Source organism: Pipistrellus hanaki, assembly GCF_964339955.1.
Source record: "Pipistrellus hanaki genome assembly, chromosome: 1".
NCBI lineage: Eukaryota > Metazoa > Chordata > Mammalia > Chiroptera > Vespertilionidae > Pipistrellus > Pipistrellus hanaki.
Window position 1 is genome coordinate 168305632 of NC_140503.1, and position 25208 is coordinate 168330839.

Here is a 25208-nt window from a genome sequence, read left to right on the forward strand (position 1 = left end):
GATTAAGGTATCACATATTTGTCCTCAACCCCTCATTTGAATGCCCCACCCCTCCCCACTCATGCCCCCACCCTCCTATTGTCCTTAACCACTGGTTAGGCTCATATGTATGCACATAAGTCGTTTGGTTGATTTCTCCCTTTTATCTCCACCCTCCCTTTGAGGTACAACAGTCTGGCCCATGGCTCCTTATCTCTGAGTCTGTTCTTGTTCATCAGTCTATGTTGTTTACCATTTCCCCTAGATGAGTGAGATCATGTCCTACTGGAAATATAAGAATAAAAAATTAGACAATCAGTAATCATTAGGCTGAAAGGCATATGAATCAGTCTGTAGTGAGTTTCTTTCTGGGTCAACAGTTCTTTTGAGACCCAATTTCAATTTCAAACAGTTCCTTAGGTGTACATGTCAGCAATGATATTTCAGTTCTGGATGGTGGACAAATGGTGGTAATGCAGATCCGACCCTCTCTGGTTTGGTTCTGGGCAACCTGCAGTGATACACAGTTGCTGACTGCTATTATGGCAAGGTGTCGTCAGTGTCTTCCATCTCTGGACTGCTTCTCTTCTGTCTTCATGGTTGGAGTAGTCCTATCATTTCCTCTCTGTTGCCAGAATTTACATGGTCTCAGAGTTGTTTTCTGAAAATATACAAACATATTCTTGACCAAAAGTTAATAAAGGAATATTTTCTATAAATTTGACTTGGGATCCTTTTTCATTTTTTGCTCAAATGATTTTTCTCTGGCTTGTTTTGATATCATGTGTGTTTTTCATGGGTGTTTTGCTGTTAGCATTACAATAAATTTTCTAAAATACAAGTTTTCTAGATGTAATTTACTTTCAGGATATTTTTCCTTACATGATATTCTTCCACCATCCCCCCTTTTTTTATTTAAATAGTAGGAGGCTTTTGAAAATTTTATAATGTAGTCTTGATAGCTATTTCTTACGCTGTAGTTTATAACCTCTTGACTATTTTGTATCTACCAATTTGTACTTTTTTAAAGTATTTTTATTTTTATCTTTATTGTTGAAAGTATTACAAGTGTCCTATTTGTTTGTCTGTTTGTTTGCTTGCTTGCTTGCTTGTTTGTTTTTCACATTGATCCCCTCCACCTCACACCCACCCCTCCCGGGCCTTCCCCACTCTATTGTCTGTGTCCATGGACGATGTGGGGGCAAATTCTTAAGAGAGGCTGTTCGTGCTCACCTGTTTTGAACAGTTTGCCACTCCCACAGGAGTTTTTAGTTTATTAATATCAAGAATGAGAAAGGTGACATGACCATAGATGTTAAAATGATAGCAAGGAAATATTTTGAAAAATATTTTGTCAATGACTTTGACAGTTTAGATAAAAATGGGCAAATGCCTTGAAAGACACAAACTATCAAACCTCACTTCAGAAAAATGAATCTAATCCTGTTGACAGCAGGCAATATGATCACTGCGTCTGTTTGTTTCACAGAAGCAACATGTCCAGTGATGGTCTTCTTTGCAAATTAGTGTACAGACAAGAGCACAAATTAATTCTACCCTCCCAACACATACCTATTCATCCTCTTTAAAACCTGCTACCCTAGCCTCTTACCACTTTCCAACCCCCATCACACACACTCACACACACATACACACACACACACACACACACACACACACACACACACACACACCAGATCTTTTCCTTGTGAAGGATAAATGTGTTTTCTCATGTTTTTTATGTTAATTTTTAGACCCATGCTTCTTCCTCTCCCCAGTGTGCCTTTTAGAGGATGAAGCTAGAAACCTCTCTAGTTCACCACCTTCTAAGAATATACAGGCATCCCTCCACATATCCAATAAATATTTATAGAATATCTATTATATTCCATACACTGCTCTCTGTGCTGAAGATAACAGAAGTGAACAAAACAGACTGAAATCTCTGTCCTCATGGGGCTTCCATTAGTGGAGGTAGACAGAAAAAAAAAGAAAAACAAGAGATGTGGGGGATAGTGATAATGGTATAATTTAAAATAGGACACTAAAGGAAGACATTAACATCCAGTAGATGATAATGAGTAGAAAGTGTGAGGGGGTGATGGAGTGAGCCCCACAAATATTGAGGGCAGTTTTCTAAGCAAGAAGAATCACAAAGGCAAAAATCTAAACAGGAAATTGATTGATGATTTGAAAAACATGAAGGAGACCACTGGCTCGAGCAAAGGGACCCAATGGGAAAGGCGAAAAAAGAAGAGGGCAGAAAGGGACCACAATGTAGGGACTGTGTATAGACATTACATTTTACTCTGAGTGAGATTGGAAGACACTAGAGATTTTTAGTTTAAAAAACTGACATAATGTGTGTGTTATAAGCTATTGAATCAGGTCCAAGTCCTGGCGACCCTATGAATGGGTGATTCCACAATGTTCTGTCCTCAGTAGCCCAGCTTAGCTCCTGCAGATTCGTGCATATGGCTTCTTTTATGGAATCATCCATCTCATATTAGGTCTTTCTCTTTTCCTGATGCCTTTTATTTTTCCAACATTACTTTCTTCCCCAAGAACCCTGCTTTCTCATGATGTGCTCAAAGTGAGACAGTTTTGTCATTTTTTTGCCTCCAGGGATGTTTCTACTTTAATTTGCTCTAAGACCCACTTGTCTGTCTTTCTGGTGGACCAGGGTATCCATAAAACTCTCCTCCAACATCACCTTTCAAGTGAATCAAATTTTTTTATCATCCCTTTATACTAGCCCAACTTTCGCATCCACAGATAGTAATTGGGAATTTGGGGATGTGGATGATCTTATCCTTGATCTCTAATGAAACATATTTACTCTTGAAGATCTTTCCTAATTCTTCCATTGTTGTTTTTCTGAGTCTCAATCTTCCTGTGATTTTTTGTTTCCAGGCATAATGATGTAAAGAATTATTTCACTTAGTATATTGAAACCAGAACTGGAGGGGGTAGGGCAAAGATACTTGAGAGGAGACCAATTAAGATACTATTGCAATAATCCATGTGTGCTTTTGGCTTGTAATATAGGTATTGAGAAAGAGTCAAATTCTCGATGTATTTTGAAGGTAAAGCCAACAGACTTTGCTCATAGATTAAATGTAGGGGCGATATGGAAGAGAAGAACCAGAGATGACTCTAAGGCTTGTGGCTTGGGAAACTAGAAGAATTGACAAGATGGAGGGAAACACAAGTTTGGGATAGAGAATAGTTCAGTTTGGAATGTGCTAAGTTTGTGTTCTTTCTGCATTATCAACATGGAAATGTAAAGAAAGAAGCTGGCAATTAAGAAAAAAAATCTGGGCTGTATAGAAATGTTTATTGTAAACAAATATTAATATGTTTGAGATCATTCAGAGAGTGAGTTTCGATTCAGGAAAGGCTGCTCTGAGACACTCCAGTACTTAGAGGTCAGAGTTGCAGAAACTAAAGTGAAGAAGACTTGGGAGGTGCAGCCATAAGACTGGAGGGAAATGCAAAGCAGAGTAGAAAAATGTTTCCTGCAACAGAGGAGGAATTGACAGGAGTGCCCCAGCCATGAAGACAGAAGAGAATCAGTCCAGAGATGGAAGACGCTGACAACACCTTGCCATACTAGCAGACACGAGCTGTGTGTCACTGAAGGATGCCCAGGACCAAACCAGGGACGGTTGGAACTGCATCAACATCATTTGTCAACTAACCAGATCTGAAATATCATGGCTGACATGTACACATAAGGAACTGTTTGACATTGAAATGGGGACTCAAAAGAACTGTTGACCCAGAAAAGAACACACTGCAGACTGATTCATTTGCCTCTCAGCATAACCATTATGGCTTGTTTCAGTTTCCGTCCTTATAAGGGAATTCCTTATAACCCATCTAGGGGAAATAATGAACAACATAAATTGATTAACAGAAACAGACTTGGAGACAGAGAAGCAGCGATCAGACTGTCGGGCCTCAAGGGGAAGGTAGGAGAGGGTGGGGGCAAAGGGGAGATATCAACCAAAGGACTTGTGTGCATGCATATAAGCCTAACCAAAAGTCATGGACAACAGGGGTTGGGTATACATGGGGAGGGGTTTGGGATGGGAATGGGGGGATGAGGACAATTATGTGACACCATAGTCAATAAAGAAATTTAAAAAAAGAAAAGAAAGAGAATGATCAATTCTGTCAGGTTGCACTGAGAGAACTCAAGTAAGCTAGAGACCGAGAAGTGACTACATACTGGATTTTGCAGCCTGCAGGTCATTTTAACCTTGATTAGATGTTTCCTTGAATCTTTATTTATTTGCCTGACTTATTTTTTCAAAGAAGTAAAAATTATTTAAAATCTCCAATTTACTATTGCATTGATGTCAATTTGTCCTTGTGTTTCCATTTTTTAATGTATTTCACTGAAACATCATAGATTTTTCCAATATTTTTATCATATTGAACTTCCCTCTTAACCAAAAAAGAAAAAATATATATATATATGTATTTTTCTTACTTAATGCTTTCAAATTGAATTCTACTTCATCTTATTGTGATCTCAAATTAATACCTCTTAGAATTACAACAAAATCCAATGAAGTCCACAGATATTGCAACAGATTTGAAAGAAAAATGTAAAGTACTATTTAAAGAAATCATCATTAGGTTTTCATAAAGAAGCAAGTAGGAAAAAGGAGACATTTGAAGATACTTTATTTCTATGATAAGGAAATCCCACATAAAAATCTTCATTATTTCATTAATTCATAAAAAATACTAGTCATTTAGAATTAAAAAGTTCACACCAAATCATAAAGACATATTTTGTCTTCTTCTCTTCATCCTGTAATATGAACAAAAGTATATTAAATGGATTATTAAATGAGTAAGTGCAGAAGATTTACTGGTTCTATTATTTGATAACAGAGAAATATTACATAAATAGGAAGTTCTGATGACATTCCCTGAGGCCTCTGAATCAACCTCAAAGAATTTTGAGTTCACTGAGTCACTAATGAACATTTTAGACATAATTTTGTTTCAGTATCTTTAAAATAAAGATTTTTATTGAATTGCATTTATTTGGTAGAAAATGCATTTAATGGTAGTTATTAAGGTGTATTTCACTATAGATTGATATTTGGGGACTTTCAACAGCATTTAGCTTTGTCTGAACTTTTTGTTACCTGAGATAATTTAAACTCCCAAAGCAGCACGAGTTTTTGAAATCAGTTTTTGACCCTGCAAATTAAGAACAAATAAGAATCATTAGAAAAAGAAATTAGTTACTGTTCTAGTCATACAGTTAATTCTCCACTATCCAAGCATGAATTTGCAGGTTTATAGAAGAAACAACTTAAAAAAAATAAAGCTATACATTTCTGATGCCAACAAGCTAACACGATGGCAACCAGAGAGAGAGAAAAATCTATTCAAAGCAATAGTAGATTTTGTTTTTCCTACACTAATCTCTGAAACACAGCCACATAATATAATTAAATGTGCACACTCAAGTACATTTAATTATATTATCTATTAAAAGCTCAAGATTTCTAAATATTATATATCTTTGGAATTTATATTAAAAACTTTTACACTAGGAAAGAGACAAAATTGGCAAAAGGCTAAATTATACAATATATTTTTAAATATAGTGATGTTATATTTTTAGACATTTAATAATATAAATTAGACTTACAAAATGTAGCCAGTTACAAATAAAGCTAAAATTTCTAAATAATTAGATTAAGATAATTCCTAACTACTACTCTATTGATATTCAAAGCCATGTTTCCAAAGGAGTTTAAATATATTTTCTGTAAATATTTCTCCAGGATCCTGTTTGTACAATTCATTTGCTAATAATCCATTTAATATATTCAGCTTAACAAATAAATTTTAGGTCAGAAACTACCTAAATTATCATCAATTAACTATATATTCACTTTACTATTTTATCTACTAGGAAATAAACCAAAATTAATAATTTTCTTAATATATTTTAAATTATACTACTTCCTAATATTTGGTGAGAAAACTATGATTGTTTTTTAAATGTCACCTAATTCTTCAATCTATTTCTAAATGAAATTTACATCTCTCTGGCATTATTTTAAAGTTATAGATCAGTGGTATGTTCTTTTCACTATTCATTGCAGAAAATTCTGTACTAAGTATTTTGATTGTAAAAATGAGCTGCACATACCTCTTCTGCAAAGCAGACTTCCTTTTCTTGACTTTGGCAGCACTTTTCCAGAAGGCTAGAGAAATCTGCAATGACAGCCTCAAGTTGTTCCTCTGATATTTGTGGCTTTTGCTTCACAAGGTTAATGAGAAACCTATGATTTAAAACAAAACAAAACACGAGAGAAGTCTGTTATGCAATGATATTTTTCTAAAGCCTTTCTCGTAGAGAATATTCAGTCTTGGCAACCCTCGTCATAAACCCTCTTCCCATCAGCCCCTTCCCAGACTTAGCTCACACACTTTGTCTAATACTTTCATTAGAAAGACAGTGTAGGAACATGCCATGTGTTCCACTGGTCTGCATTTGTGCAGATTATAGAGGAAACATTGTTTAATAGCGCCACCACACTTACATGTAGTGAAATACAGTCTGTTTCTTAATTATCCAGAATATTGTTCCAATTCTCTCTTCTCAAAGGCCCAGATTTGCCAATACCTGCCATTCATAATTATGAGACCCTTACCTGTGCACTAGCAATACTAATTGCCTGCTCTACTCATTGAGCAATGCTTTCATGTTGGAATGAATGTTGGATAGAGCAATAGGAAAGGCCTCCGGAAGAGATAGCATTCTTACTGTATGTACCTTGCAACATGCCCCAGATTTTAACAGAGAAAAAAAGGGAGGACCAGGTTTTCCAAAATGAAGGAAGACCATTTACAAAACAGGCGAGTATTAAAATGCATGGGGATTTGGAGACCATGTGTTTCATTGACTTGCTTTACCATTACCATTACAGAATGCCTCCCACAATTAATTGAAATGCGCATTCCATTTCTTAACACCCACACTTCATGGCTGAATTAAATATATTCTTTTCAAAGAGTAAATGATGTGAAGGAAAAAAAAGATTTAGGGTTGTTGTTGTTTTTTTTTTTTTTTTGGAATAAAAGTACACAGACTTATTGTAAAGATATATCCTAATTCCCCAAAATAAATTGCTCATTTTCCGCAGTCCCAAAATAGCATTACCACAATAGTTCCAGTAGAAACTGCTTTTACAAACAGGACATTGTCTGCCTTACTGATTTTTTCCAGATCTACATCCCAGTGAGGCTGTGAAGTCACTGAGAGAAGACTATTTTAAAAGCCACTTTCTGTTCTCCCGAGTAATGCTGTTCTCCCGAGGAGCCCAAGAGTGTTGGGTGTGTAGCATAGAAATATCAACTGCTATTTGGTGGTGTCAGCCCTCTCCGTGCTAGCAAATAACAATTTCTTACTGTTGCTTCATTGTTTGCAGTGCTACACCCTGAGCTTGGCACAGATCCTTATGGAAGATGAACTTGTCATCAGAGAACGGTGGAGGGACATAAGTTTCATCCACCACCAAGCTGCTGAAGCATGGCCTCCTGTTGGCATATGAAGAAGTGCAGCACTGGCCAACAGCAGAGTTTATAGGCGTCTCTCCATGCCTGATGCATAACTGACCAATAATAAGGTCCGCCTAGTTAGGAGAATGGGGGGGGGGGAAGAAAAGAAGGGGAGTAAGCATTAGCCATAAAATTGATTCAGGTTTCCAGAAAATTATTGCAATAATTTTAATATATTATAACTTAATTAATGTTACAAAAAATTTGCTGTCTGTAAAGGATCATGTATTGCTATATTGTAGATTCTTTTCTTTTAATATACTTTATTGATTTTTTACAGAGAGGAAGGGAGAGGGATAGAGAGCTAGAAACATCAATGACGAGCGAAACATCGACCAGCTGCCTCTTACACAACCCCTAGTGGGGATGTGCCCGCAATCAATGTACATGACCTTGACCGGAATCGAACCTGGGACCTTTCAGTCCACAGGCCGACGCTCTATCCATTGAGCCAAACCAGTTTCAGTTACATTGTAGATTCTTGTTTACCCATTTATTTGGGATGAACTTCAGCATTTAGTGATAGGTGTCCTATAGGTGATGTTGAAGATAGTCTCTTCAACTCTATTTTAGTTCTTTGAAAGATGCTTCCGAAGGGGAAAAGTGTCTTCCCTGACCTAGGAAATCAATACATAGCTTACATTTTCCTTGTTATCTGGTTGAGTTTTCTATTTTACTTTTGTGTCCCAGAGAGTCACCTTCTGAAGGTAAGAATAGCACAAATTTAGCCATTGTGTGTGTGTGTGTGTGTGTGTGTGTGTGTGTGTGTGTGTGTGTGTATGTGTGTGTTTTAGGCTTTCCTAATGTGGAATCCTCCTACCTTCCATACTTCGGAGCTATTTTCGAGTACCTACTAATAACTTGTAATAAGGGCCAGCATACATTTGTGTGCAATATGTCTTAGGCTAGTCCTAATACAAGTGAGTTGGGCATATGACCTTGTGACAGCCATCTTATGAAGATGATATGCCAGATGAAAAAGCTCAAGTTTAGTGAGGTAACTAGCTTCCCCAGTGTGAAATGACTAACAAGTTTTGAAAATGGGAAGGGACTGTAGTTAGGAGCCCTCTCCCCCCAGAACATACTCTTGAACCATTGCACATCCTATATCCCTGCATCCTCCCAACATACAGAATTCAATAAAAAACAAAGATTATGCTTAATCACAAGAAATTCTCCTTTTCCTTCTAATCTCTGGTGAAAAGTCCCAAGACATGTAAATTAAGTGGCAAATCACTCATCATTAAAAAGAGAAAAGGGGAAATTTTTGTATACAATTTTGGTCATAATTGTGACTTTCAGAAAAAATATTTGTTAAAAAAAAAAACTGTAATCATATGTAGGACACTGGTGAAATCAGTCATTTTACTATTGAGGACATGAGACTTACCCTGTTCTGTACCCTACACCCAAAAGGGAACAACTTATTCCTAAAATCACAATACGATTATACTACAAAGGATAAAATTATGTTGTATAATGTATGGCTAAAAAGAAAATGACTTATTTTAATCCATCAAAAATGAAGCTTTTTTTTTTTCTTTTCAACATTAAAGTAAATATTCAATGAAGAAAACAAGAAAATTATGGAGTGAATGATGCGTTGGCCAATCTCTCTGCCCTTTATGTAAAGCTTGCTCAGACATTGTTGAATAAACTGGTTGCATTCCATCAGCAGTTCTAGGACAGGAAGCCTGACCCCATGCTAACTGATCAGAGCTGAGTTCTCACACCCCCTCTGACTGCAACTACGTGAATAAGTCTACTAACGTCACCTCTGCACTGGTTTTTACCATTTCCTCTAAATGGGAAGTTTGAGGTCATTTCAATCAAACAGAGCAGAAACCCGATGAGCCTGGATAAAACACTCACCGCTCCCTCACCGCAGGCCAATTGTTTCTCCTCACTGAGCCTGCAACAGGTGGCTGCTGCGCTTGCCATTTTCCTGGTGTAGGCCATCAGCTCAGGGGCGGTCAGCTGAGGGGCTTTCTTTGTGTAAGCAACAAGAAACCTGAAAGGCATTTGTCACCAAATCCTGCTGAGTCGTTCACGAGTCTCTTTTGGTGTCAGAAGACATGAACGCAGCTCATTTTATCATCCACAGGGTGTTTGGACTAACTTTGGAGATGAGATTATTCTAACAACCACCCCTTCTACTCATGTGATACCAACTTATCACAATGGGAAAGCAACCCCTGGGCAGAAGGTTGACTCCTATTCCCAACCTTGGAAGCTTCATTGATTTTAACTTGGATCTCTTAGTGCTTTAAGGACGACAGACTCTGACAGAATGGATAGCTTTACTGCTTGATTTGAGGGAAACTAAAGCCGTGCCTCCAATCGGACTTTATAGGCCATGCATGTTGCTTCCTGAACCAGGGGACTCGGAGGGCTGCCTTCTCCCAGGGGAAATCGGGTGATCACATTATACTGACTCCCAATCTGAAATAGGAGCTAAAATTAGAGTCAGATGAGAGATTAATGTATATCTATATTTCCCTCATAGGTTCATAATTTTAAATCACCAAAATTACTGCTAAAAAAAAAACAACAACTTACGCATTTTGTAAGTAATATTCTCCTAGTTTCTGGAAGAGGCCACAACTTCGCTTTGCCAATGCTTGGCTCTCCTGGATATATTTCTCTAACTCTTCTTCCTGAAAATACAAAAATTATTTCATACATTTTTTTTCTCTTCTTGGACACACAACTTTGTATGTAAAAATTGACCAATTATATTTTATTCTATGATGATACCAATCTTAGAGAAAGCAATTTTAGAGGGATTTTTTTTTAAATATTAAAGATGGCAAAGTTTGAATTGTGAGAATTAAAGCAAATGGACTTTGAGAAAATTAAGTTTAAAACTTGGTGAAACACCAAGTTACTTGATGACAGAATTCAATCTTTGGATAAAGGATTGCAGTTCTTTCTATACAAATTCTTGCTTTTCTGGAGCTGTTAAAAATGAATGTTATTTTTATTCTGTGCATCAAAGAACTTATGGATAACATTTTTATTTCCCAAGTAAGCCACTAGTTGTTGACAACTAGTTAATAGCTACTTAATATCTAGATGACTCAATGAGAGAGAATCATCAATAAGCTGCCTCTTGAACACCCCCCAGTAGGGATGTGCCCGCAACCAAGGTACATGCCCTTGACCGGAATAGAACCCAGGACCTTTCAGTCCACAGGCCGACGCTCTATCCACTGAGCCAAACCTGCCCAGGCAACTAACAGCATTTTTAATGGACCATATCTATCCAATATTTCATAGTCTTCCTACAAAGCTAGAGCAATTTACCCCTTTATCTTGGCATTCAAGAGAGTTTTGAGACTGGGAACACTTCTCCAACAACTCCTGATATCCTTTAGCAACTCTTAGAATTACTGGAATAGCAAACTTAGTATGTCTTCTTGAATATTCATAAGTAAATCTGAAATATGTTTGAAAAAAATAATATTATTACAATCAAGAGATAAAGTCTTCCTTTGTTATATGGCAAGCAGAAACTAAAATTCAAATAAATAACCCTGGAGGTCAAATATAATTTAAACTATCTGCATGGCAAAACTATTAGTACAAATTATAATACCTCAGATTGTTTTAAAATGCTGTGTTTTATCTTCTTTTGCAACCTTCATTTTGGCTTTTTAATTGTGGACTTTACATTCATTTATTCAGCAAATATTTCTTAAGTGCTGACTCTATGCAAGCATTTCTTTAAGCAGCAAATTTTCAATAATGTACAAGATAAAATGCCTGACCTCTCAAAAGCATACATTATAGGGTGGCAGAAAAAAAATAAACAAGAAATGTGTCATCTAATTTTCAGTGGTGATAAATCAATGAAGAGAAATAAAGGAAGTTAGAATAGAGGGAAGGAGGTGACACCTAAGTTAGAGTGTGCAGTCAAGAAAATTCCCTCTGGTAGCTCTTTCAGACCAGAAACCTGGGTGAAGGGAGCCACACAAGTTTCTTGGGGAAGATCATTCTCGGCTGAAAAAATTTCTACTGCAAAGAACCTTTCCAATTGAGGAACTGCTTCAATTACATACACAACAAGCTGTGGACATTTACAGATGTGTAAATTCAAAGATAACTCTTGAATTTACTAATTGTATTCCCAGATTATAGAAATGGTTATGTGAGTTCTGCCACCAATAAATTGTCAATATGGATTCTTAAATCTTGGCATTGTTCTCATTTTGCATAATTTTATTTAGCTGTGCAATCAATGTGTGAATGTCTAATTTTAATGTAAAAATAGAGTAATATCCTTGGAGAATATTAAAGAGAAAATTGGGCCCTTATTTTCATTACTACATTAGAAACAGACTCTTAAATTTAGAAAGAACTTTGGAGATCATTATATATAATGGCTTAGAGCTGCACAAATTCCTCCCTAATAGTGTCCATAGAAATACACTGTACAATAAAGGAAGATGCATTGACTGCTTGTTCCTTTAAAGGCAAACAGAAGGAGAACACGCCACATTAATCACAACAAATTACTAGACTGCAAATGTCTCTAAAAACCTTTTTATTTTCTTAAAAAAATAAAACATGAATTCAATAAATAGCAAATAAACTGTCCCAATAAAAATCCTTTTATCTAGCATTAACTATTGCATTATATTGGGAGGGAAGGTAAAATATGCACAGTGAAAAAGCACATTCTGAATCATAAACCCTTCTTTTTAAAAAGTATTTGCATCCTATGTGGAAGTTCAAAGGTGATTTTCCTCTGAGTAATCCAAACAGGGATGACAATGCTTCAGATTCCAGAGAAATTCATATAAAATTAAACTACAGCCTAAAAAGCAAGCATTTAATAATAGTATGGGGTAAGTCCCATCCATATAAAATAGATTTCATTCCTTATTCCCTAGTTTTCTGCTCAAATATATTTTGGCTAAGTACATTCTAGCATTATTCTCACATACCAAGCTAAAAATCCATAGCCTTCACTCTGCATTTCAACAACACAAAGCTGTCAGTTACATAATCTTTACTTATGTGAATGTACGTTGATAGAGTGTGTTTACCTTGCCATAAAGAGGTCTTTTTCCCTTGAAGAAAATTGGTTGAAATCTCTCTCTCCTAAAAACCTATTTAGAGTTGGAGATAAACTTTCAGGTTTGTCATCATTTTCTGCATGAATTATGCATTGACCAAGTTCAAGTGTGGGCAATTTGCAGCATTCTGCTATTTTGCTTGACAGAGTATCTTGTTGAGAACATATGTAGAACATAATTTTTTCCTGTGATAGAAAAAATAAAGTATACATTATAAGGTTTAATGCAGAACCTCAAGGCCAGTTTCAGAGAGGAAGGAAGAAAAGTGGAAGGAGGAAGAAAGGAAGGAAGGAAGGAAGAGAGGGAGGGAGGGAGGGAGGGAGGGAGGGAGGGAGGGAGGGAGGGAGGGAGGGAGGGAGGGAGGGGGAAGGAAAGTATAATCAAAGTAGGGAAAGAATAATACATTTTACCTTGTCTCCTGTTTTAGTGTTTTCTCCCAATGTTGCCTTTCCTCACTCCTTTCTACCCGTTTATTCAAATTTTTTGATAGTCTCCCTCTAAAACCTACTCATTTAATAGGAAACTTTTAAAAACAAGAGATAAATGTACTCCTCAAGACAAATGACATGCACATCTGTGTATATCTTTCTATTAATGTTGAAATTTGCTGCTAAATACATTTACTGTTGCTATAACATGGAGAGCCAAACCTGCTCTATAACAAAACAATCTGCAGTGACCCACAATGACCTCCAGAGGGCAGCCTATCAATGATGAAGTAGTTCACCTCAGTGGCTAGAAAACCCGAGAATGCACATTCCCCTGACAGGACGGAACATTCTGTGTATTCTAAACAGGGATGATTAGAACCCATAATTTCGTCATTAAAATCCAAATTACATATCATATTGCAATTAATGTTTCCACTTTAAAAGAAAAAGTGCTTATGAGTTCCAAAAAAATTGAAAAACCAATTTTTAAATGACTATACAAAGTAATCAAATTGTCAATTAACACTGAGAAAACTGACCTCAAAGAAAGACAAAATTGTCCTCAGTCACTGCCCCTTATCTGCATGTAAATTCTTCTAAAAGGTAAAGTAAATAAAATAAGAAAATCTGTCTCGGTGGTAGCCCCCTCTCAGTTCATCTTTCCCCACTCCTTACACCAGGGTCTCTACCTGTGCTCAAAGACTGTCACTCTCCCTGCAGTTGTGACTCCTTGCTCACTTCCAAGATTAGCTCAGCCAAATTGCCACTGAAGTGAACATTTTGCCCTCACTTTCCATCTTCTGAAAACCATATTTAAGTTTCCTTGGAGAAGAAGATATATCATAAGGACCAGAGAGGGAGTGATTTCGGAATAGACAGACCTCTCATACAATCTCTAGGAAGCCTAGGGTTGGCCAAAATAGACCAATGCCACACTGCAAAAATTGTGACTATGGCATTCTCAATGGAATCTGTTGTTAGGGTGGTGTGGTCTTGGTTTTTAATTTTCCTAGAACCCTTTATTTGTACCTGTCTTTGGAAAGGCTGTAGTTTTACCTTATAGAATAGTTTTTGTGTTACTTTGTTGTACTCATATACTAAATCTGTCCTAATATATAAAAAGCCAGGGGCCATCACAACTGAACAAACAACTGAACAGGAGGCTGCATGGGGCAACCAGGCTGGCGGGAGGGGAAGGAGAGGAGAGCAGTGAGGGACAACCAAATGACCAGTCCCTGGACTCTGGTCTGGATGCAGTGGCATAAGGGAGCTCTGGGCCCCAGCCAGAGCACAGTGAAACTCTAGGTCCCTCGCTATCAGGAACGTGGCTGACCTTCAAACCCAGGGTCCAGAGCTCCCTATTGCCACCATACCCCTGGTCATGCCCAGCAGTGAAAGGGATCTCTGGGCCCAAGATAGAGCATGGCAGAATATTGGGACTCCCATGATCAAGGTCGTGGCCGGCCTTCAAACCTGAGGCCCAAAGCTAGCTCCCTGTCACCACCACGCCCACAGCTGGAGCTCAGAGCTCCCTTCCACCACCATGCCCAAGCAGAAGGGGGCAGTTAAGCGCCAGGATGGCAGTGAGAGGTGACCAAGCCGGTGTGTGTGTGTGGGGGGAGGGGTTTGGGTGAGGGGGTGACCAGGCCAGCAGGGGGTACAGTAAGCAGCGATCAGGCCAGCAGGCAGGTGAGAGGTTAGGAGCCCGCAGACCAGGATTGTGAGAGGGATGTCCGACTGCCGGTTTAGGCCTAGTCCTGGGCCTCCAATTAATATATAATAGAGTGTCTCCCAGGTGCTGGCAGCCTATGAAGATAACAATAAACAAAAGACAACAACTACCCCAAGGAAGTCATCTGTCTTAGCTCACCTATAAGCCTATAAATGTTCTTGAGGTCAGCATGTGCATTGATGACAAATGTCCTTTACAGTGGCTGTTGCATAGAAATTATTTAATATGTCTTTGTCAAATGAAAGAACACGTGGATGAAAACCAAATACGTTAAAAGTAAAGAGTCTGATCCCCCTCCCCAAATCTGATGTGGAGGCCTTCTGAGATGGTTCCATCTCCTTCAGAAGTAAGAATGAAGCGGAGAGCATCTCTTAAGTGAAAGGCAGGATCGATAAACGATGGTTTGCTTCACTAGCACCAAGTCTAACTTCACTGATTCAGCTAGCTACCATCGCCTATGACCAGCTCAACTCAGATAGCCTTCTCCCGTTTAGAATGAGAGCAAAAGGAAGAAAAGGGGATGGAAATATGTCTCCTTTTTTTAGGAAGCAAGACTCCTCACCGCATCCTGCAGACACTCCAGCACGTTTCCTCTGCAGCATTCCTCATGTGTGTGAGCCACATCTAGGACCAGTTTCTGAATTTCAGTAAAATTAGTTTGGGGTAACTTTTGACTCAATTTTGCAATGGTTCTAGAGAGGGGGGGGGGGCAAGAATTAAAAATAAATCTAGATTATTTATCAAAATTAAATAGCATTTTTCAAGTAGAAATATAATTTCATTTCCAAAGACAAAGAACTGAAATAACCTTGTCATTTCAAGAGGGAAAGACAAGTGTTACACATCTTCTTGATTGCAGCAATTTCTCAGGGGAGTGGCTCTATAATTATGACTTGGTCCCACAAAAGGTTTGAAAGTGACTTATGTTTACCTAAAATGCTTCCTAGGAATTGTGATGAAACCTATCTTTTTGCTGTTCATCCTTGATGCTGAGCACTTAGGATCAGTGTAGTGAGTGGGGTGAAAAATTAAAAAAAAAGAATAAACCAGTAAGAAATGGAAAATTCCACAAGTATGACAATCATTTTTTACTTGGGAGGAAGAAATAATAATTCTGAGAATACAGGGAGGGGTCTATATGGGTAAATCAATAAAATGGGACAAGAAAATGGAACAGAATATACATTCAGATGTGTCATCATACCAAGACATGTCATGTGGCCCAAAAGGGAGGTAAGACATAAAAATCTTTTTCCTTCTGCATTTCATTAAATTTAAGAGATGTCTAGGTGAGACTCCCTAGAGCAGCTGGTGATGCTACAACTGATGAAGATAAATTTTCTTCATAAATTCACAACATTTAAGTTTAATCACTTATGGATATCAAATAATAAAGTCATTAGAAAAATATCTAATTTATAGTTATTACTAAGATAAATTTAAATGAATCAATCTTTAAGTTTCTAATAGAATGAGAGGATAAATATAAATTTGACCTCTCCCAAGAAGAAATTTCAGTCAATCTTGGACCTAACTCCATGTCTAAAAAGTTAAATCTAGGCTACTATTGTGTGCAATATTCTTAACTGTGTAATTTACAAGCAAATTAGCAAAGAAATATAATGTGAATGCATATAATTAATACTTTTTGATTAGCAGCTCAGATGTTTTCCTAGAAATATTTCCTAGAAATATTTCTTCATAAAATTTATATAATATTTTAACCAGTGTGTAATTTTAAAAATTTAGCAGTTGCATTGAAAAGTAAAATAAAACAGGTTAAATTCACTTCAATAGTATAGTATTTTTAACACCACATACCAAAAATATTTTAATACAGAGAACAGGTTGATGGTTGCCAGAAGGGAGGAGGTGTTGGGGTAAAAAAAGGTGAAGGGATTAAGAAGTACAAGTTGTTACAAAATAGTTACAAAATAGTCACATGGATATGAAGTACAGCATAAAGATTATAGCCAATAATATTGTAATAACTATTTATGGGACCAGTGGGATTGGAAATAGCAGGGAATCACTTTGTAAAGTATATGATTGTCTAACACTATGCTGTACACCTAAAACTAATACAAAATAATATTGAATGTAAAATTTTTAAAATATACATTATCTTAATGTGAAATCAACATTAAAACCTACTAATGAGATATTTTACATCCTCTTCTTCATAACAAGTCTTTGAAATCTGGTTTATATTTTACACTTAGAGCCCAATTTCCCATTTGCTCTAGTGACCTTTCAAATACTCAGGAGCTACATGGGGCCAGCAGCTGCCATATTGGATAGCACAGCTCTAAACCATTGATAGTTCTGATTTTTGTATCTGACTTCAATGGTTCATTGTCAGAATACAGAAAATTAAAGAACACTGATGTAGTAGACAAATAAGTATAATGAAAATAAATCATGACAAGACCTAGAAAACTAGCTTCTGATGTCCAGCAGTATACTCTTGGATAAAGAGTTGTGGCCTTCAAGTTACTCATGTGTAAAATGAAGAGGTTGGACTAGATGATTTAACTGGATTTATATTATATTCCTCTTCATTGTAACAACAAAGATAGAAGAAATAAGATAGAAGTAGGATGGGTGGTTAAAAAGATTAGATAGATAATAGATAGATAGATAGATAGATAGATAGATAGATAGATAGAAGATAGAATATCCTATATAATGAAAGCCTAATATGCTAAGTGTATGGTCATCCTGTCATCTAGTTGTCCAAGGCATCTAACAACCAGCTATGATGTACACTGGCCACCAGAGGGCAGTCAACCAATCACTATGACATGCACTGACCACCAGGGGGGGCAGACGCTCTGACGGGTAAATTAGCTTGCTACTGGTGTCCAGCCTATGAGGACTGAGCAAGAAGGGTTGGACACAACCCTGAAGCCCTGTCGCAGTCCCTCCCTGGCTGGCCAACCTCCTGCGTCCCTCCCCAGCCATCATCGTGAACTGGTGGGGTCCCTTGGCCTGGCCTGCACCCTCTAGCAATCCAGAACCCACTGTGGGATGTTGGAGAGCCAGGTTCAGCCCGATCCTGCAATCCAGATGAGAGACCCCACTGGAGCACAAATTCATGCACCAAGCCTCAAGTAGCTAGATAAAGATAGGTAAATATAATAGATTGATAGACAGATAAAGGCAATTTAAAAGGGGAGAAGGTAAATATGACTAGTGTAAGAGTTAATATGGACAATTGAAAAATTCCAAATTTGCCTTTGAGCTTTTTAGCAGCTGGGACAAGAACACAAACTTCAGTGAGTAACATTGCTTTCATCAGCTAGAATACATCTTAGTTCTTCACACATGACCATTTGTTTTTCTCCTGTGACTCGATTCTTAGATTATTGACTCAAGTGAATATTTTCATGGAAAGGAGCAATTGACATAATGGAATTGAAAGCAGACTAGGAAGCAAAATTAATAGGGGGGGGGGGGGACTTGTTCTTAAGCAAACAATATTAAATGACACATCAGTGAAGACTAGTCTATTATGAAGAGAATCTAGAAAAACAGCCTATGAGGTATAATTTGATTACAGCCCAGGAATGTAAGAGTATCTAGAATAGATCAACAGTTTAAGTCCTAGATACCATCTTTAAGTATTTTCTCATCTAGATTAATAAATGTGAAACAGCAAATTGATCTATTAGCTTCCTTCCAATGCTAAGATTTCGTGATTCTCAATCAAATTAGCTCTCTTCAAAGGAAACTGCTCCCTACTATAGTGACAAAGATAAAATGAACTTAAATTACAAAATTGTAATTCTGCAGACCTCACCTTGTTCCCTAGATAGAACTTTTAACTTACATGGCTCCAAAGGTTCGGGGACCAAAATTCTTCCTTACTGCACATACATGTTGATTTAACAAGCTGCTTTCTCTTAATTCTTTTGTAACTGATGCTGCCTAAAATTCGAAGAAACAAAGCATCAAGAAAGCATGTATTTTCTATTACATCCTCTAATAATTTCCAAAACAATAGATATAGGTAAAGTGTGAAACTCTATAAAATAAATGTTTTACTAAAAATTATAAATATATTTTTGTAGAACTGTATTTGTTTATTTATTATTTTAAGCTGGTTTATGTGCATCTATGCCACATAGATTTTTTTTAAATACCTTAAAACAAAAATCTTATAACTTTCATATTTGGTATAATGAATAAAGAACTGTAAGACCGATTAAAACCTGATAATTTATTAAATTTCTGCTCAGTCACAAAAAAAAAAAGATTGTATCACAGACTGACATTCTGGAAATAGTTATAATCCTTTGAAAATTTTTGTTGTAGGGTTTCTGGTGGCAAGCAATTAATTGTGGATCTTGTTCTAGCTCTCTGACTCTAAGAAAGCTATTCGCTTCTCTCAACCTAAGTTGTCTTGATTGTTAAATAACAATAACAACATGAATTTGAACTGTGCAGGTCCACTTCAATGTGGATTTTGTCAATAAATGCCTGTACTATTTGTTATCTTTGGTTGGGAGTCCACGAATGTGGAGTGCTGATAGTATGCATTGCTCTATGCCATTTTTCATAAGGAACACCTAACCCTTATATTGTTCAAGGGTCAACTGGGTCACCTGCACTTACACCTCAAATTTGTTCTAATGATTAAAAGAAATAATGAATGTAAAGCACTTATCATAGTTTTCTTTTCACTATTTTCCTCTTCTGCTGCTGCTCCTATTCTCCTACTCTTATTCTATCCTCTTTCACTTTTTTCTTTCACCTCTCTTTCATTTATCATCTCGACATTTGTCTTTCTTTAGTCCCACCAGACTCACTTCCTTAATAATAAAATAATTTTGGCTGAATGAAAGAATAAGTGAATGAATAAAAACAAAGAAATATCAGGTTTTTTAACCCAAAGAGTATAAGACTATTGAAATATGTTCTATTCTGGAAATGACCTTCTATACAAAGCATATTTCCATTTTAAACTTTGGTCTTAATGAGTCATAGCCAGGTGAAAGTGTTGGTTCAGATATTCACACAAATATAATACCTTTGTCTGGAAGCATTCTATTGCATTTTCAGTTTTGCAACAAAGTGGAATTATTTTGTCATAATGAGCAGCCAAAGAAAGAAGTGAAGGTGCATACAGGAAGGGATGCCTCCTTGCTATCTCATAGATGTATCTGTGAAATGAAATAGAACTGTAAGATTGTCAAGCACATAAAATAAGGCCACTACTGCTTGGGAACTCTGAAATATGTTTAAAAATACAGAAAACCATCATATTTTTTATCCAGGTGCTATGAAAAAATTTTCTCATTAAAAATCCCCCGGGGGAAAAAAAAATTGGACAACAGATACCACATTCTGAGAACAAAACTGGCAGAGAGGCTTACTATGCTTCTTATTAAAATGTCCTTTTCAGTAAATCTACTCAAGGCCCAGCAAGGCCAGACAACCACCAAGTAAAACAGAATGGTGGATTTATTTTTCGTCATCAGTGCAGAATAGAATTATCTATGTTGTCTGTCTCCAGAGCAGATTTATTCTAAGGGCAGTCTCCCCAGTTTTCTGGTTGAGGTAGCAACCGAGGAGACACCAGTGATTAAGGGTTAGATACAGGCTTTCCTTACAGAGAACATGGGTTCAAACCCCAGCTTGGGGGTGTATGAGCCATGTGCCCTAACCCAGTTTCTCTAATATTCTAAATTTCAATCTCCTCATCCATTTGCAAAATGGAAAGAGGAAGAAAAATGAAGAGAAAGAGGACAAGGAGACTTCAAAGGCTGCTGTGAGCATAGATCTGATCCTGTGCGGCAAGAACACATGTTCTGATAACATCCTACGTGCACAATAAATGTTAGCTATATTTGTGTATCTTACCTATTCCTGGATCACATGATTTTATTTAAAGGAAATTAGTTTAACACAAAACACCAAATATTTGGCTTCAAAATAAGTCTTTCTGTGAGGTACTAATACATCCTTGGGCAAACTAAAATTGAGAGAGTTGAAGGGAAAAGCCAAGATGTATCCCAAGAGGCCACAGGAACACTGGCGGGTCTGCTGTGTGGCCCTGGCTGCATCTCTCTGGCATGCGGAGGAAAGAAAGGTTCCCTGAAAGCTGCTCACCCAACTTCCCAGTGCAGGACCCAGGACTTCTCCTCCTCCATGTTTTAGAGTGCAACTGTGATTTGCAGAAATGTTATATTCTGCTTGGGACTGCTCCCTTTCTGGGGTTTTAATCTCCATCTGTATCGGATCCTTACCGGTTCATGAACGCCTCCCTGTTTTCTTTATACTCTTTACAACTCGTGACAGGTTCTGGAAGCTGAAAAGGTGGGATGGATGTGGGAGAAGCCTTTTTATGCGCCAGTAAACAGTTATGTCTTTCTTCTTCACCTTGGCTGCAGCAGTGTGAAAGTCCATACTTTTCAGAAATTTCCTTCTCATGACAAATTTCTTCCATAAAGACAGAGAGCTGGAAGAAAGATTTCTTTTTAATAAAAGACAACTGACTTTTAATAAATCTGGGAAACACACTAAATTTTTTCTAATATCCAAAATCAGAACTATAGATTAAGGAAATGATTCCCCAAACAATTTCAACATATTTAGTTTTTTTTGTGTGTGTGTGGTTTCCCCCCCCCCCCCCCATCACCATTTATTCCCTCATCCACTTCTATCCACTCCTTCTCCCCCACAATCACCACACTGGATATTATTTTTAGACACACAAAAAAAAATCTGAAATGGAACAAAAATAACATTGAATATTTTTCATGGGGCATAATTAGAGATTTACCCAAAATATTTTAAAAAGTACATTTTAAATGTTTAAAAACCTTTTTTGTTGCCTTAACTTTACCAAGGTCAGATGATGCCACCAATATTCTGAACAATGACACTGAGGAATAGTGTGTTTCATTCATTTCAGGAAACTTTTAATTTAGCTTTCAGAGCTGCTAACATTTAGAGAACTTGGGATATCTTAAGTAAGTCTTCCAGTTCCTAATCTACATAAAAAATCATGCCTTTAACTTGATAAAGATAAATCACCAATCTGTAAAATTACACCGAATCTCTCCTCTGAGATAAAGTTGCAATATGAAATGTATGATGTTGATTTTATACACATCCTTAAAGATTATCAGGACAAGCCAAAAATAGAGATGCAAAACAGGGGTCTTTATTAAATCATCAAATTCATATTTGAAAGTGCTTCATATTTTTAAAATGGCATCTCCTCTTAGTATTCCAGGTCCATTGTCTTTTGATCACTTCATCAACCCACCATGACAAAGATTCTCTGGGCATTTTGTTCCATAATTAAGGTAGCTCTAATCAGTATAAAGTTCTTTTCTATATTGAAATAAAGTAACAACAACTATCATTTATTGATCTTCCACCTTAGAATATCCTTATACTGGAAAAGGTATTCATTATTTCCCTGAAATTTAAATTTAAGTGGGCTTCAAGTTTTGTCATTGCCGTTTGCTAGGTAACCCTATGTGCTATGCACTCACATTCACTACAGTGCAGGGTATAGTGTAGTGAAGCTTCCAGGGTTATTAGTGCTGCAGCCACATGGCCTAGTTGAAATCCTGATTGGATCTGGGCTCCCTTAAGCAAGTTGCTTCACCTCTCTATGGCTCGGCTTCCTCAACTGGAAGACTAGCATCTATCCTTTGGATTATCATAAAGATTTAATCAATTATATTTGCAAGCAAAGCTGATATTCTGCCAATAAGACCCAGCCAGGGTCTCTTGGCTCACTGGACAGCCATTCTGATTCATCAGTGCTATGTTCTATGTCATAAAATATTTTGAGTATCAATATGTATGTAACACTTCTTAGAATAAAGCCTGTCACTTAATAAAATTAATTCCTATTATTAGAATTATATTAATTTCCATGATAATCCTGAAATGGAAGCTATTATTATTCTTTATTTTGTAGATAGGGAAACTAAAGGTTAAAAAAGTTAAGAAATATGCCTATGGTTACCCAGACACGCTTATTTCAGAACATTAGCTCCTAATCACCATGCTTTTATTGTCTCTTTTCAATAATTAGTCATTGTTTTCTCTTCTATCTTCTTTAGCAATTCAGAATTAATCTAATGCCTCTTTCACACAATAATTCTTCAAATATTTAAATGTGTTTCTTATGCTATCCTGTATCTTCTCTTCTACATGTTAAATTTTGGTCAAATAATAAATATTATTATTGTATCAATAATTATTATTGTTGTTGTTGTTGTTATTATTATTATTATTATTATTATTATTATTATTCACTCACCTTGTTTTCTAGACACCCTGCAGGCTGTTCATTGCCAGAGGGTTTTCCAATTACAGGCAATACATCTTGTACCATCTTGCTTACTTCCTGATAAGTGGCTTCTTGAACAAACTGGGCAAAAAATATGGTAGCTCTGAAACAAAAATACATATAAATGCTGAGGAAGCACCTTATATCAAGTTTAGTTTTCACTTGTTTTTGTTTCTGTTATATTATGACCTATTTAGGAGGTAACCTTTACTAAAAATTAATGTGAAATTAGGTTCTAACCATTCAGGAAAAAATATAATTCTTCTCCTTGTCCTCATTCCCCACAAATATACACATATCTGTAAAAAATCAAAATAAGTGAGTATTCTATAAGAGTGGTTCCTCCTTTTGCAATGCAACTATAATCAAGGGTATTTATATTCTTTGTAGTTTCTTTTAAATTTAAGCAAAGAATTGGTCATCAGACATCTGCCTGTGTTTACTCCCAGCATGATCAAGGTCTGATTCAAGACTGATGTGCTTGGGGGTTGACCCAAAGTGTTGCTTTAGCAGGTCTCTATGTGCAAACAGTAGTAGTAACTAACACATTCCTTTAAATTCCTTATTAGAAACATCAGAAGTGTGGTACAGAAAAATAGCATTCAAAAGAACAACACACTATATTTAAAATAACAGAAAATCTAATATTTTATCTCTTCTATTTTATTACTAGGATTAAATAGTATTCAAAATAGAAAATATTGCAATATCATTTGATTGGTATTGATGAGAAAATTTCCTGAATTCTTTTTGAGTGCCACTGATCAGATACTAATCTTCAGTATCTAAAATCTGATTTGATTTGTCCCATGGAATTGCAAGAAATCTAGAAGCTAACATCTAGGATGTAGACCAATGCTCAACCTCTAAAATATCAACCTGATATTAAACATATAACTTTTCTTGACATTGACTAATATGCTTTTATATTTAAAAAAACTCATAGGACTACCCAATTTTATTTAATTACTTAACTAAATTTATCATTGCTTTGCATGTTTAAAGTGGATCTACACAAGCAAAACTTACAGATCAGCTAATTTCACCTCTGCAGAGCATTGGGAAGAATCCAGTATGGAAGCTGGAAAGCAAAATAAACCATGAAAAATGGAGTTTTCAATTGCAACCAGGAAAGTAATCATTATTACATGTAAATGTTTGTATTTAAGTTGGAAGTAAACAATTTTAGAAATAAGAAGACATTAATAATCATTTATCCAAACGTCTTAATTTTGTACTTAAGAAAACTAAGAAACAAAGTTAAGAATAATTTATAGAAGACAACACTAAAAATCCATATTTTATATCTTCTAATTGTTTGTTTCTCCCCCTGTACTGTGATGCTCTAGTAGGTTTGGAAATCAATGATTAAAATTATTAATTTAGCCATCCTTTTGTACATATTTACACCATAGTTTGCTTGCCCATTTGTATCCATCTTCTTCAGTTAGATAACCCATTTTTCTCTAAAAGAAAGAATAAATATGTTACTTATATTACTTATTTTACCAGTCTGGGGGTTTTTTCATGTAATGGAACCAGGATTATGGTCAGATATATACATATATATATATATATATATATATATATATATATATATGTAAATAGGTATATCAATTGAATAAATACTGTACAAAAATGAATTCAGCATGAAGAATACAAACCATTCAACAGATAATGTTAAACACTGCCATAATTTTATAAACCTCTTGTAAAGTTATGTTTATCATGAATTTAAAGATATTCACTAATTAAATATTTTCCCCTGTGTAGAACAGTAAGGGTGATGAATAAATTAATACAAATGAATAAATTCAAATTGAAGAATTTTAATATAGAGAAAAGACATAAAATTAAAACAAAATATCTTACCTATTCCATATGCATTGTTATGCATTGTTCTGGATTCAGTAATATTTAGTAAGAAAATTAAAAGAATTGATACCACCCACTTCATGGTTACTGGTTATTTCGTTGTTGTTGGCAAAGGTCAGGCAAGAATATTGAAAATCATGCTGAAATACTTTTATACCCTTCTCAAGCAGTGCCTGTTAACTAGTAATCTTTTA

The 25208-nt window shown here is 36.1% G+C and overlaps 1 protein-coding gene across 2 annotated transcripts; it reads right to left on the reverse strand.

The window, feature by feature from the left end:
- On the reverse strand, nt 1–24252 carry AFP (alpha fetoprotein). 2 transcript variants are annotated; one of them, XM_084902525.1, is made up of 14 exons: nt 24169–24252; nt 23110–23242; nt 21074–21285; nt 19855–19987; nt 18655–18752; nt 15385–15514; nt 12630–12844; nt 10885–11017; nt 10138–10235; nt 9451–9589; nt 7429–7652; nt 6167–6299; nt 5148–5202; nt 1–640 (listed from the first exon to the last, which is right to left on the reverse strand). In XM_084902525.1, the coding sequence occupies exons 2-13, from the start codon at nt 23182–23184 to the stop codon at nt 5158–5160; spliced, it is 1635 nt and encodes a 544-aa protein (XP_084758651.1). In that variant the 5' UTR covers nt 23185–23242; nt 24169–24252; the 3' UTR covers nt 1–640; nt 5148–5157. The 2 variants fall into 2 exon arrangements, with proteins under 2 accessions (XP_084758651.1, XP_084758650.1); XM_084902524.1 differs by lacking the exon at nt 1–640 and adding an exon at nt 4658–4804.
- Between the last annotated feature and the right edge of the window lie 956 nt (nt 24253–25208).